This window comes from Mobula birostris, chromosome 26, assembly GCF_030028105.1.
Source record: "Mobula birostris isolate sMobBir1 chromosome 26, sMobBir1.hap1, whole genome shotgun sequence".
In the NCBI taxonomy this organism is placed as follows: Eukaryota; Metazoa; Chordata; class Chondrichthyes; order Myliobatiformes; family Myliobatidae; genus Mobula; species Mobula birostris.
Window position 1 is genome coordinate 42,568,844 of NC_092395.1, and position 14,188 is coordinate 42,583,031.

Here is a 14,188-nt window from a genome sequence, read left to right on the forward strand (position 1 = left end):
GACAATATAAAGAGAATAAAATCACACATCAAAATAAAGAAATAGAAGTTACAGTGCAGGAGATTCTAATTAAAAGCCACAGCAAAAATAAAAGTTTTAAGCCTCAATTTAAAAGATCTTAAAGTTGGGGCAGACTTCAGATCATCTGGAAGGTTATTGCAGATATGTGGAGCACAGTAACTAAAAAGTGCTTTGCCATGTTTAGTTTTGACCCTGGGGATGGTATGAAGACCTGCCTCAGACGACCTGAAAACTCAGGAAGGTTTATAATGCAGCAAGAGATTGGAGATGTATTTTGGCCCTAGACCATTCTGTGCTTTATAATCCAGTAGTACTATTTTGAAGTCAGTCCTCTGATGGACAGGAAGTCAGTGTAGCAATCTGAGAACTGAAGTGATGTGCTCTACTTTCTTGGTCTTAGTGAGGACCCTAGCAGCAGTGTTCTGAATGAACTGCAGCTGTCTGAGGGATATTTTACAGCGACCTGTGAAACAACCACTACAGTAGTCAAGCCTACTAAAAATGAAATGCATGCATGAATTTTCCTAGATCTTCCTGAAGCATAAGCCCTTTAACTCTCGCTATGTTGTTATTCTATGCGAGTCTGACACTGGAATCAATCAGAGCCTCCAAATTCAACTCATACAGGTCTTTCCCAGGTTATGAACACCTGATTTATGGACAGCGAATGGGCATTTAGAAGACAAGACGGATGGTTTTGCCGACTGCTGCAGGGTTGCAGGCATCTTCATCTTCTGCCAGGTGGTAATGGAACAGGGTATTTCCACGTGCTTTGTCCTCCCAACCAATCTGCCCTCCCAACTCCTCCATATTGCTGCAACAATTGGGAGATGGGTTGAGCAACCTCATTCACTGGATCAGTGAGACTGGCTGACAGCTGCTCTTCCCGTGCCTACTCATTCTCCCATCACAATTGTCTCTGAGGTCATCTCCCACACTGTTGTTGTTCCTTTCAGACTTACGAACAGTTCGCAAGAACAGAATCCTGTCCTAAGTGTCTGGTCATGATACTGGAGAGAAGTGAAATCAGCTGGAAATGGTCGTTAATTGCACCTTCAATGAATCTGCAAATTTTCTCATGTTTATGATTTCTTGGTCTTTGACTTGTTTTATCCAAAGAGATGCAGTTTAAAATTTGTATCAGTGAAATGTTGTGTGTTGACTTCCTTTATTATTTTTGATAAATTAGAAATGAAGTTTGTGACCAAATCTCTTGTTTGTTGAATATTTATTCAATACGAGAGCACTTGTATTGAACAAAGGAGCTTAATCTGGTTTCAGTGAAGCGCTATAATGCCTGTAAATTGCACTTGTGGAACGATCTGTGGAGCTGGTTTCAGAAGACATTTCGGGATACCCTAAATCCTTTTTAGTTTCCCATGTCCAGTGGTTATCATGTGACACCATTGTTTCCTTCTCTTCGGGCCCTAAGCTCAAAATTAACTCAGTCAGAAAAGATGATGACCTCCTCAGTTACTGAACAGTTATGCAATGCGATTTTGATCCATGTCTTTTGAAGACAGGAGGACCAGTATCAGCAAGTAGTTACGTAACAAAAGAGCACTCAGCTATTGATGCTGTGGAACCATTCGTCATTGCATTCATGATGTCATAATCACACTGAGCCTTGAATCTCATCTGATTTCCCAGTGGACTCAAAGTGAACTCATCAATACCTGGGGAGCTTGTCTGGACTCCCTGCCTTGTCATGGGAACGCTTTCAGTCTTTGTTCCCATACCAAAGGTTACAAAGTTAGAACTGGTTTTCAATGATCGAGTCTATATGGCTGGTGAGACAGTAGAAGGGAGAGTAATCTTGGAGTTGAGTGACCCTTTGTTCCTGTATTCGGTGAAACTGAAGATATCAGGCAAAGGATTTGTGGAGTGGATTGGGGAATCCAACGAGAGTCTAGATTACAATAGGAAAATCCATTGCAGTAACAAAGAAGATTATATTCATTATACTGTCTCATTATGGGGTGCAGGTACAAAGCTGACATCAATTATAGAAAACTTAGTGTATCACAGTATATATTAATTCAAGGCTTTTTGACATTCCATGTTGATACCTTTATCAAAGATCAAGGATCAAGAATCAATTTTATTCACCATATACTGTACGTTTTCATGTATTAGGAATTAGTTGTGATGCTTGTACTTTTAATTGCGAATTTGGAACTGGTTGGCATCTGTCTGTCATGAAGGACAATGGGTGATGATGATCATCACAGGCCTGGCAGAAAGTATGGAGATACTGAGATGCCCAGTAGTCAAGTTTCCCCTCTCAGCCTCATCAGTGTAATCCAAAGGAAAGCCCATGAAACAATATGATGGGCACCAGCTTGGCTGCAGGAGCTACCGGAAGGATGTTCAACAACATCCTTAGGGGCTTTACACCGGATTTGCTATCTGGGTTTATTCCCATAGCCTTCACCTCTCCTGAGGCTGCCCACAAGGCACTGGGGCTATCTACCCATAGCTGGGGATCTGGTTCTCGAGCACCAGGGTGTGTCCACCCGCTGGTGAGCCTGCATGTTACGTGTGCAGGGCCGGATCTCCTCCCTGTCCTCTGTGGCTCAGCTTGAGTCTGAAAGGAGCACATCTTCCGTGTGTCGCCAGCGAGGAGGCACCACATGAGGCTTGCCGCTGGACAGGCTACGTGCTGGCAGGGAGAGACTTACACATTCAGCTCTCCTTTTTGCAAGACTGCTAACCAGCAGTGGAAGCGACAAGCACAACCCACACTGCCACACTAGACGCATCATAACAACCATTTTGACACCAAATTTGGAAATGGACTGCTTATAAAGTGATAGAAGTACTGTGTTTTATGGTATATTTACAATTTCAGTAAGTTGGGAAACATGCTGAAGTGATAGAAATAGTACAGTATTCCCAAACAGAATAAATATGGACTAATTGTTTTAAATCATGACTATAAATAACGGTGACTAGAATTGAGAGAAAAACACTTTACAGGAAGTAATTATGTTAAATAGCCACCATATATAAATGTACTATGTGAAATAGCCAAAATAGAGATTTTTAAAAATTTGTAGCTGGTTTATTTCATATTCTAATATCATAAAGGTCTGATATATTGGGCATTTTCAGTTCTCTGGAGACAGAATATCTTAAGACACTATTGTATATAACAAAATTAGATTTCTCTCTCATGTCCTACCCAAAAGCACTAAAAACCGAACTATATTCATGCTGCTGTTTGTGAGACCTTGAAAAATTTCAAATTGAGTGCAGTGTTTCTAACATTGAAATGGTGATGACACACCCAAAGTACTTAATTTGTTTAAAAGCACATTGGGCTTGATAAATGCATTCATTCATGACACGTGAGCGACACCAGCGATGCTGGAATTTTTTTAGTTTCTCTTTGATGTCTCTGAGCTAAGGAGGCATCATGGGTCAGGAGTCCTACACAATCGACTGGGTTTCTTTCCCGAAAGAACAAGAATGAAATCTCTGTTTTGTTTTTAAGCCCACATTCACCAATCGGTCACTAAACATTGAATCGCTCTCCAATTTCCATGACTCTGACTATGTATAGAGTCATAATGTTATGCAGGACTGAAACAGGCCATTAAGAGCACTAAAACCATACTGCCCATCAAGTTTCCTTCCACTTTAAACCTATGGTAATCCCATTTTATTCTCCTCAATTTCTTCCAGTTCTACCATACGCCGACACATTAGGGAATGGTTTACAGTGGCCAGTTAACCTACCAATCTACCTATCTTTAGGATGTAGGAGAAAACAAGAGCACCTAGAGGAAAATCACATGGTCACAGCAAAATGTGCAAATTTCTCACAATGGGAGGTCAGTTGCCAAAGTGGTTTCACTGGATCTGTGAGAGAGCTCACATCTCTCCTGCCAGGTCATTATTTTCCAGTCTTGCTTACGTTCATGCCATTCTCCAGCCGGGATTTTCACCAAATCCACCCTCCTCACTGTGAATCTCAATTCCCCTAGCTGGCCAGGGTTCACTGCAAGTGCCAGCACTATGCAGGTGGCAGTGATAACTTCACTGGGAAATTTCTCCGGTTAATCTCCCTCCCGGGATGACAGGATTTTTCAAGGGCACTATGTTGTTCAAATCGCAATTCGTTGGATTTCTGGATTGCAGGAGATAACCCTGATCCCGTAAAGCACTGGTCATTTGTGAAAGAGCTGAAAATCCTTAACATCAATTCAGATGTCCATGCATGTATCCTTGGGTTGCAGGATATCAGTCCTTGAACTTTGTCTTTAGTGCATCTTTTTAAAGTTTAGAACAGATGCAACAGTCAATAATTTCACATTGAGGAATATAGCTACCGTAGAGAACAGCAACCCTGTGAGTTGTGTTTGTGTGTTCAGAAGTTACAAAGCCCACCAAGTTTAGATTTGGGCCCAATAAAGGCTCTGCAAATAGGATGTCACCCCTCTTCCCTCACCACCTGTTTGTGTAAGGCAATGTTAATGAATTTGCAAAATGATAGTGAATTACAATGTGGTTAAGAGTGATGCTGTTAGGAAGATGAAGCAAGCCACATGCTACTTGGATAATGTAAATTTAAATGAGGTAGAAGACCAGAGAGAAGTCAAGACTTAGATACATAAATCACTGAAGCAGCAATGCATATTAATGCAGAAAAAAAGGCACTGAAATTGAAAATATGTTACAAGAAACTGGTATAAATTACTTGTTACACTGCAAATAAAAGCTGCAGATGTTGGAAATGATAACCCGCACTTGGTGGATTACGGCTAGTTCTGTGCTAATTGTTATAAAAGATAAAACAGCACAGAAGTTGTTTCAGAAAAGACTTACTGGAATGATATTGGAAGTGAGAGACTAAAGCTTTCTTGAAAAATTAAACAGACTACAGGACTGTCAAAAGTGTAGGCACATGCAGATCAGAGGGTCATAAATAAAATTAATGCTACCACACAGATGGGACTGAACTAAGAAGCTGAGATGCATCCACAGGAGCGCAAGATGTACAGCATACTTGATTATCACCTACATGTAGGACTTGTTTCTGTGCTGTAAGAACTTTGTCAAATCCTGTGACAAAGTCCAGTCTCTTTCCACCTGAGAGGGCAGAAAAGGTATCATTAGTTTAATGTCTCATCTGAGGGTGGCATCTCCAGAATGCCAGTGTCAATTTTATGGACTGTCAGAGTGGAACTTAGAACCCACTAATTCCTGACTCAGAAATGAGGCTGACATATTCAGTTTGTGGTTTGCTGTAAAATCAGATTTTGAAAAATGACTCATCTAAAAGTCTTGTTGATCCTATTTGAACAGTCCTTTTGTTCCTCATTACAAGAGGATCATCTATTTTGTATTTTAAATTGAACTCCGTCAGTGCCGTGTTTTGGTGATACATGTCTGAGAGAGATTTCCTGTAGCAACTGGCTTGTCAGGGGATTGAAAGGCAATCTCATTATTATATCAGTGAATGCTAGAAATGTGACTGGAGGACAAAATACGACAATTTATACACGTGTTCCAAGTCATCAGGAAATTGAATCCTTAATCTATTAATTAGATTGTTAATCATCGGTCCAAAGTTCACAGAAAGGGGCTGTGATGAAGTTTACTAAAAGGAGTTTAGTAAAGTAAACTATTTCTTTATAATGGAATGTTGTAATTCAAAATGATATCTAGGTTGATTCCAAGTAACTTTAGGAAGGAAATATAAAGTTGCATTTATATAACATCAGCCACTTCTTGTCAAAGCCCCCTAAAGCTAAGAAGCACTGCCACAATAAAGCAGCACCCATCGTCATACAGCCCCACCATCCAGATCATGTTCTCGTCTCTATACTGTCATTGGAAAGGAGGTTCAGGAGCCTTAGATCCCACACCACCAAGTTCAGGAACAGTTATTAACCTTCAACCATCAGGCTTCTGAAGCAGAGTGGATAACCTCATTCATCTTAACACAGAACTGATTCCACAACCTATGGGCCCACCTTCAAGAACTCTACAAATCATGCTCTCAGTGTTATTTATTTTGTTGTTCTTACACAGCTCGTCTTCTTTTACTCATTGGGTGCTGGTGGGTTTTGTGTGTAGTCTTTCATTGGTTCTATTGTAGTTCTTTGTTCACTGTGAACGCCTACAAGAAATGAATCTCTGGTTAGTTTCTGGCGACATATACAGTAAATACTTTGATAATAAATTTACTTTGACCTTTTCCTAACTTTTAACATGAGTAGAAATGTGGAAAACATGGCAGTTCATTTGCACAAGAAGCACCCACGAAGCTAATTTTTGAAGCAATGAATGATTGAGAGAGAGAGAGATTGGACAAGCCACCAAGGATAACTCCCTTATAGTTCTCTTAAGTAATGTCAATGCCTGTTTTATATCTGACGTGACAGGTAAAGACACACTTTAAAATATCAACAAAAGACCACACCTCTGACAGGGTATCGTCTATTTATTACTGCACTAATGCACCAGTTTGTGCTTTTGGGCTCAGTGCTCTGGAGATGGTGCTTTTATGGTCAATACCCGCTATCTTCTGACACATAGTGCCACCTATGCACCCCAGCAACAGACAAGAAGAAAGTAGGATGATCAGATCTATCTGTACTGTACTGTGAATTCTACTTTTAAGCTCAGAGACTGGCCAGAAGTTTTCAAGTTCATAACTTCCTTCACAACTGCCATAATCCGCTGTTCTGCAACTGTCCCCTTGTTCATTACTCATTTCATTCACCAGAGTGAAGGTGAACAAAAAGTTTCAGACATGGTGAGAGATGATTTTTTTTAAAGAAATGGAATACTCAATGCAGGGTTTGGAAAATGTTAACTGCTAATACAGTGCTGGAGCTGGTAGTGGAACAGCAGCTCAATTACCGGATTAGTAATTCAGAGGTCTGAAAGATTGATCTATAGACCTAAGTTTAATTTCCATCAGTAGAGCTACTAGGACTTGATGTTTTAATCCCTATGGTAAGTTGGCAGTGGGTTTGGCGTGGTGACAGGGAGGGAGGGTAGGTACGTCATCGGGGTCATCAGGTGGGCACCCTCCTTCTTTGACATTTCGTTGATAAGCCCACGACGTCTCCAGAGGGCTCAACGGTGCTACCTGGTGTGCCAGATACACCCCCCTCAGTTCCATACCCTCCTGTCTTCATCTTGCAGCCCAGTTGTTGTCTTTCCTTTTAATCCAAATCCAATTGCTGCTTTCTTCTGCAGCGTTTGACCAGGACTTGATTGCTTGTTGGAGGGAGTGGCCCCTCACCCCCAACTTCTTCAATAGACTGGTCGTAGATGTAGAAACGAATCCCCTGCATCCCACTTCTACAGGGAAAATCTTGGTCTTCCAGCCATTCTGGGCAGCTTCAATTGCCAGTTCAGAGTACTTGGTTTTTTTCCTCTCATAAGCTTCTTCGACACCATCTTCCCATGGTACTGTCAATTCCACAACATATGCCAGCTTGGCTGTTGTGGAACACAGGACCATGTCTGGCCGGAGTGTTGTAGCTGCAATGTCTGGGGGAAACACAAGCTTTTTTTCCAAGTCCACGTCCATTTTCCAATCCCGAGCAACCTGCAGAATGCTTACATCTTTTGATGTTATATGGTGCTCTGGAGGTTGGCCTGCTGGTACAAATCGTGTGATAGCTCTGGAATTTAAATTCAATTAATAACATGGAAATTGGAAAAACAGTACAGATATTCTTCATAAAGATGGCTACTGTGAAATTATTGTTACATCTGATTCATTAATATTCTTCGGAGCTTAATGTAACTCCAGACCCATCCATGTGATTGACTATTAAAAGAAATGCCCTCTGAAATAACCAAGCAAGCAACTCATTTCTTACTAGCACGTTCTTAAGGGGCAATTGGGGATGGACAATAAATGCTGGTCTCGCCCAATTTTTCTCAACAACATAAACGGAATAAAATAAAATGGAAATATTTCTATTTGTCTGTCAAGCAGGGAATTTTATTGATGTTTATATAACAGTAGCGTACCTGTGCATTAATTGGGAATGTGGAGAGATGGAGATTGTAGCTACTCAAAGAATGACACAGATATTATTTATCACAAAAATATGTTTCACTTAATAACATGAGAATGTTTAACAGCTTTGAATTTGGTTGAATCAACATTTTGCGTTCTTGCTCCCATTCATCATCCATTAATCATTGCTCCCACCACAGTACCTAATTAATCAGAACACAGAACCACAGTAATATTATCAAAGTGCAGTTGGGACAGGCCCATTAATCTGCCTTCTCCCCATAGTCCTGTTAATTCTTTTGTTCAAGTAAATGGAAATTATAAATAACTGCAGATGCTGGAAACCTGAAATAAAAACGGAAAATGCGGGATTCTTGAGTCCCTGGTATTATTACTTGATCTATTTATTTTACCTCTTGCTCATGAAAATAGAGAAATATCTATTTATGGGGAAGCTATTTAAGCACTCGAGGAAGAAAGGATTGGGAGGATATGCTTATTACGTTAGTTACTGTACTTAAACAGAAACGGGAGAACCCTCTTTTGGAACATACACAAACACAAGAAGGACACAAGTAGACAAGAAAATAGGAGTAGTGTTAGCCACCTGGCCTGTCAAGACTGCCTTGATATTCATTATGATCACGGCATATCATCTTCAGGTCTTCTTTTAATTTATCTCCAGTCAGTGCAAACCATATGAGCTGAATGATCTGTGTCTCTTGGTGTAATTCCATGTAAGATGCTGAATTCTTCAGGGAATAGGAAATGGCTAAGCTTTGCATTGGAGTGACGAAGTAAAGGTATTTTTTTTTTTTACGGAAAATAAGACTGATTGAAGATTATACGATCCTTCTTGACCTTAAGTCTCTGTGATGTGCAGCGTTCAACCTTAGTGGTGTCTTCTTTCTGCTTTGGTGCTAGATCTATATTTCTCAATTATAATAAGGCGATATTTAAAATATAACAGCTCTCTGCCATTTGAAACTCACACATACAATCAGGTAGCCACTTTATTAGGTAGATCTGTACACCTGCTCATTAATGCAAATAACAGTATCTAATCAGCCAAAGATGTGGCAGCAACTCAACGTATGAAAGCATGCAGACATGGTCAAGAGGTTCAGTTGTTCGGACAAAGCATCAGACTGGGGGAGAAATGTGATCTAAGTGACTTTGACCATGGCCAGTCGGGGCAATTTGAGTGTCTCAGAAACTCTTGATCTCCTGGGATTTTGACACAGAACAGTCTCTAGAGTTTACAGAGAATGGTGCGAGAATGAAAGAAAAAATCAATGAGTGCCAGTTTTGTGGGTGAAAATGCTTTTTTAATGAGAAGTCAGAAGAGAATGGCCAGACTGGCTCAAACTGACAGGAATCAGAATCAGGTTTATTATCACCAGCATGCGTCGTGAAATTTATTCACTTAGCAGCAGCAGTTGAATGCAATACATAATATAGAAGAAAAATAAATAAATCAATTACAGTATATGTATATTGAATAGATTAAAAATCGTGCAAAAGCAGAAATAATATGTATTAAAAAAGTGAGGTAGTGTTCACAGGTTCAATGTCCATTTAGGAATTGGATGACAGAGGGGAAGAAGATGTTCCTGAATTGCCTTTAGGCTTCTGTACCTCCTTCCTGATGGTAACAATGAGAAAAGGGCATGCTCTGGGTGCTGGAGGTAATAATGGACACTACCTTTCTGAGACACTGCTCCTTGAAGATGTCCTGGGAACTTTGTAGGCCTGGTACCCAATCTGAAGCCGACTAAATTTGTGACCTTCTGCAGCTTCTTTCGGTCCTAGTACTGTAACTCAAATAATAGGCAATAGTAACTCAAATAACCACACATTACAACAATGGTGTGCGGAAAAATGCACAACACGTTGAATCTTGAAGTGGGTGGGCTGCAACAACGGAAGACCACGGACATACACAGTGACCACTTTATTAGGCACAGGTAGTACCTTGAGAAGGCATTATCTAAACACATCACTGCCCTTTCTTTCCACAGATCATGATGCCCAGGGATTAGAACAGGTTCTTGAAGCTGGCACCCATGACTTCCAGTTCAGCTATAAACTAAGTGATTCTCTTCCATCCAGCTTCAATGGGAAACATGGCAAAATTCGTTACTATATGCGAGCACTCTGCACAGCCACTGGTGGAACCATAGCACAGGTGGAAAAGAACTTGCAAGTACAAGAAACGTTCAACCTTAACATGGACCCTGCTAATAAGGTACTGTGCCTATTTCGTTTAATTCTGGATCTATTAGGTAATAAATGCTATAAGCTGCTATGCAGCAGCATAACAGACTAAATTCACATCTGATTGCAGCCTTTGTTGCCAATCAACTGCAGACACTTGCTGGGTTAGCAGTGCTGGAAACCTGCCCTATATCCCGGGTGAATGATAGAGACAGATTAGACGGAAAATACAGTCAGGATGTCAAGTTGTGACAAAAGAGCTTCCCGAATGCTTCCAGCATGAATCACTGGAGATTGGATGCCTGTGAACAGAGCTGCCGTCTCACAGCTTCCGCAGCAGCCGGGCACAGATTCAGTCCGGATCGCTAATGCTGCCTGTGCAGGCTTCATACATACTCCCCATGACCGCATGAGCTCTGCTGAGGTGCTCCAGTTTCCTTGGACATCCCAAATGTTCGCAGGTGGCGGGTCAATTAGATGCTGTATGTTGCACCTTGTATGTAGAATCTTGTACGTTGATGAGAATATGCCGAGAATAAAACACGTTAGCATAAGATGGTGTAGAAACGTGTGCTTCACGCAGTGCAGGCTGTAGGGCGAATGGACTGTGCTGTATTTCTTTATGACTGTGATCTCCGACAGAGATCTGACCTTTTTTTGCTCATTTCTATCAAGGCTTGTTTTGTCTACACTGTTTATTGCTCCAACCCATCTTGGCCAATGACGCACTCGCTCAACATCATCACCATGATGTGCCTTGCGGTATGACGTGGACGATCATGGTCTATGACCATGACTGTTCTTGGCACATTTTTCCACAGAAGTAGTTTGTCATTGCCTTCATCTGGGCAGCGTTTTTACAGGACAGGTGACTCCTCCCATTATCAATACTCTTCAGAGATTGTCTGCTTGGCGTCAGTGGTTGCATAACCAGGACTTGTGATACGTACCAGCTGCTCCCATGGCCTTATGTGTGATGCTGATCAGGGGGCTAAGCAGATGCTACACCTCGCCCAAGGATGGTCTGCAGGCTAGTGGAGAAAAGCAGCATCTTAACCTTCTTTGGTAGAGACGTATCTCCACCCTCCACCCAAGATGCCTTCGCTAGGTACCGAATTGGCACATCTATAGTTTAAAGATAACTCCTCCAGCAGTACAGTGCTCTCTCAGTGGACCATCAATGTGCGTTTTCTGCCTGCTGCTCTGGCGGTACAATCTTTGCAAGGAACACACCATTCAGTACTTGTGAAGGGAACATACAAGAAACAGGAGCTGATTATACCAGTCTTTCTGGTTTGCTCGGCCATGTCCGATCCTGTGCTACCCTTCCCCATCACTATATGCCCCATTCCCCTTCCACACAGCTAATCTGATTCAGCAACGATTACTGATACACTTAGTGGTTACGTTGAATCCACAGCAGAGAACCTTGTATTTTGGAAAACTGTTCTAATCTTGTGCTGTGCCTCATATGAGCTTCACCCTAGCCACCCAAATCTGACAAGGTCTAAACTCTGGACACTGAGCAGGTCACAGAAGACTGGAAGACAGCAAATGACATGACACCATTTAAAAAGGGACATAGGCAAAAGGCAGCTAACTATAGGCCAGTTCGGTTAATGTCTGCCATTGGGAAAAATGTTTGAAGCTATCACTAAGAAATGGTGAGACATCTAGTTAAAAATGATCCATTAGGCAGGCAGAGCATGGATTTATGATGGGCAGGTCCTTTTAGACAAACCTACTGGAATTCTTTGAGGATACACTGAGCACAATGGGTAGATGATAACAGGTGTATGTACACTTTGGTTTCCAAAAAGTATTCGAAAAGGTGCTGCATAAAAGATTGAACCATAAGACAAGGGTGCATGAAGTTAGGGATAATGTATTAATAATGTTTTAGCATCACAGAGGATTGGTTAACCGATAGGAGGCAGAGAGTTGTGGTGAATGGTTGTTCTCTGGTAGGCAATCAGTGAAGATCAGAGTACTGCAGGGATCAGAGCTGGGCCCGCAATTATAGTCATAGTCATACTTTATTGATCCCAGGGGAAATTTGTTTTTGTTACAGTTGCACCATAAATAATAAATAGTAATAAAACCATAAATAGTTAAATAGTAATATGTAAATTATGCCAGGAAATAAGTCCAGGACCAGCCTATTGGCTCAGGGTGTCTGACCCTCCAAGGGAGGAGTTGTAAAGTTTGATGACCACAGGCAGGAATGACTTCCTATGACGCTCTGTGCTGCATCTCAGTGGAATGAGTCTCTGGCTGAATATACTCCTGTGCCCGACCAGTACATTATGTAGTGGATGGGAAACATTGCCAAAGATGGCATGCAACTTAGACAGCATCCTCTTTTCAGACACCACTGTGAGAGAGTCCAGTTCCATCTCTACAACATCACTGGCCTTATGAATGAGTTTGTTGATTCTGTTGGTGTCTGCTACCCTCAGCCTGCTGCCCCAGCACACAACAGCAAACATGATAGCACCGGCCACCACAGACTCGTAGAACATCCTCAGCATCGTCCGGCAGATGTTAAAGGACCTCAGTCTCCTCAGGAAATAGAGATGGCTCTGACCCTTCTTGTAGACAGCCTCAGTGTTCTTTGACCAGTCCAGTTTATTGTCAATTCGTATCCCCAGGTATTTGTAATCCTCCACCATGTCCACACTGACCCCCTGGATAGAAACAGGGGTCACTGGTACCTTAGCTCTCCTCAAGTCTACCACCAGCTCCTTAGTCTTTTTCACATTAAGCTGCAGATAATTCTGCTCACACCATGTGACAAAGTTTCCTACCATAGCCCTGTACTCATGATACACTGTAGATTAACGATTTGGTAGAGGAGACCAAGTGTAGTATATCTAAGAGCCTCAGATTTAGGGGAATAAATTTAGTATGGCAATGAGGAGAAACTGCTTTTCCCAGAGAATAGTGAATCTGTGGGACTCTGCCCAGGGAAGCAGTTAGGGGCTACCTAATTAAATATACTTAAGACAGAGTTAGATGGACTTTTGCAGAGCAGGACAATTAAGGGTTATGGTATACAGGTAGAGCTGTGTCCATAGCCAGATCAGCCACTATCTTATTGAATGGCGGAGCAAGCTTGACCGGCCAGATGGCCTACTCCTGCTCCTATTTTTTCACGTTCTTATGTTCTTTTGTGAAACTATTAAATAATTACACCTTTGAAGCTTTGTCATTCTATCTTACAACAGGTATACCATTTTTACTCCTTTTCTCAAGCTTCCTCTGGTGTTTGCAGCTGAGAGAAACGTCTCATACTGGTGCTGGAAGTTCCCAGGAGTTGCGATGAACGTAACAGTTGACAAGAGTGGGTTCGTCCCAGGCGAAGATATCATCATCATGTGTGAAATAAGCAACCAAACACCAAAGTACCTGCGTCTAATATCATACACCATTGCCGCCGAGATCAAATACAAAGCATTTATCCAGGAGGCCTTTTGTGACCATTATCGGGAATTAACTGAGAAAACCAATCTGAAGATGATGCAGGCACCAATTGAGGCACCACCAAGACAGGTCACAAAAATCCTTGGATCCTTACAACTGCCAAAACCAATGTTTGTCACTGACATGTCAAGGTGTAAGATCATATCAGTCTCATACCAGCTGGTAGTAGCAATCCCCATAACAGGGCATCGAATCATGATTACTACTACAGCTCCGATTAAGATTGGAACAATTCCTGTCCGCCTCACTCTGTAGAGCTTGTTATTGCAGTGTCTGAACACTAATTATTAAATATTAGAGTTGCTATTTACTCAATACAGGTATCTTGAGATATCATCATGTGTTAAATAGTTCAAAGACTACCAAATACCAACAGTAACATATATGCCTTTATCGCGTTCCTAAAATAAATATATTATTTACGTTTTCTGTTGTAATGCAGCACATGATGAATATGGATAGTATTACGAATATACA

The 14,188-nt window shown here is 41.5% G+C and overlaps 1 protein-coding gene across 1 annotated transcript; it reads left to right on the forward strand.

The window, feature by feature from the left end:
* The first annotated feature begins 1,729 nt into the window (after positions 1–1,729).
* Positions 1,730–13,966, forward strand: LOC140188250 (arrestin domain-containing protein 5-like). Its single transcript, XM_072244350.1, has 3 exons — positions 1,730–2,006; positions 10,033–10,259; positions 13,484–13,966. The coding sequence occupies exons 1-3, from the start codon at positions 1,730–1,732 to the stop codon at positions 13,964–13,966; spliced, it is 987 nt and encodes a 328-aa protein (XP_072100451.1).
* The last annotated feature ends 222 nt before the right edge of the window (positions 13,967–14,188 follow it).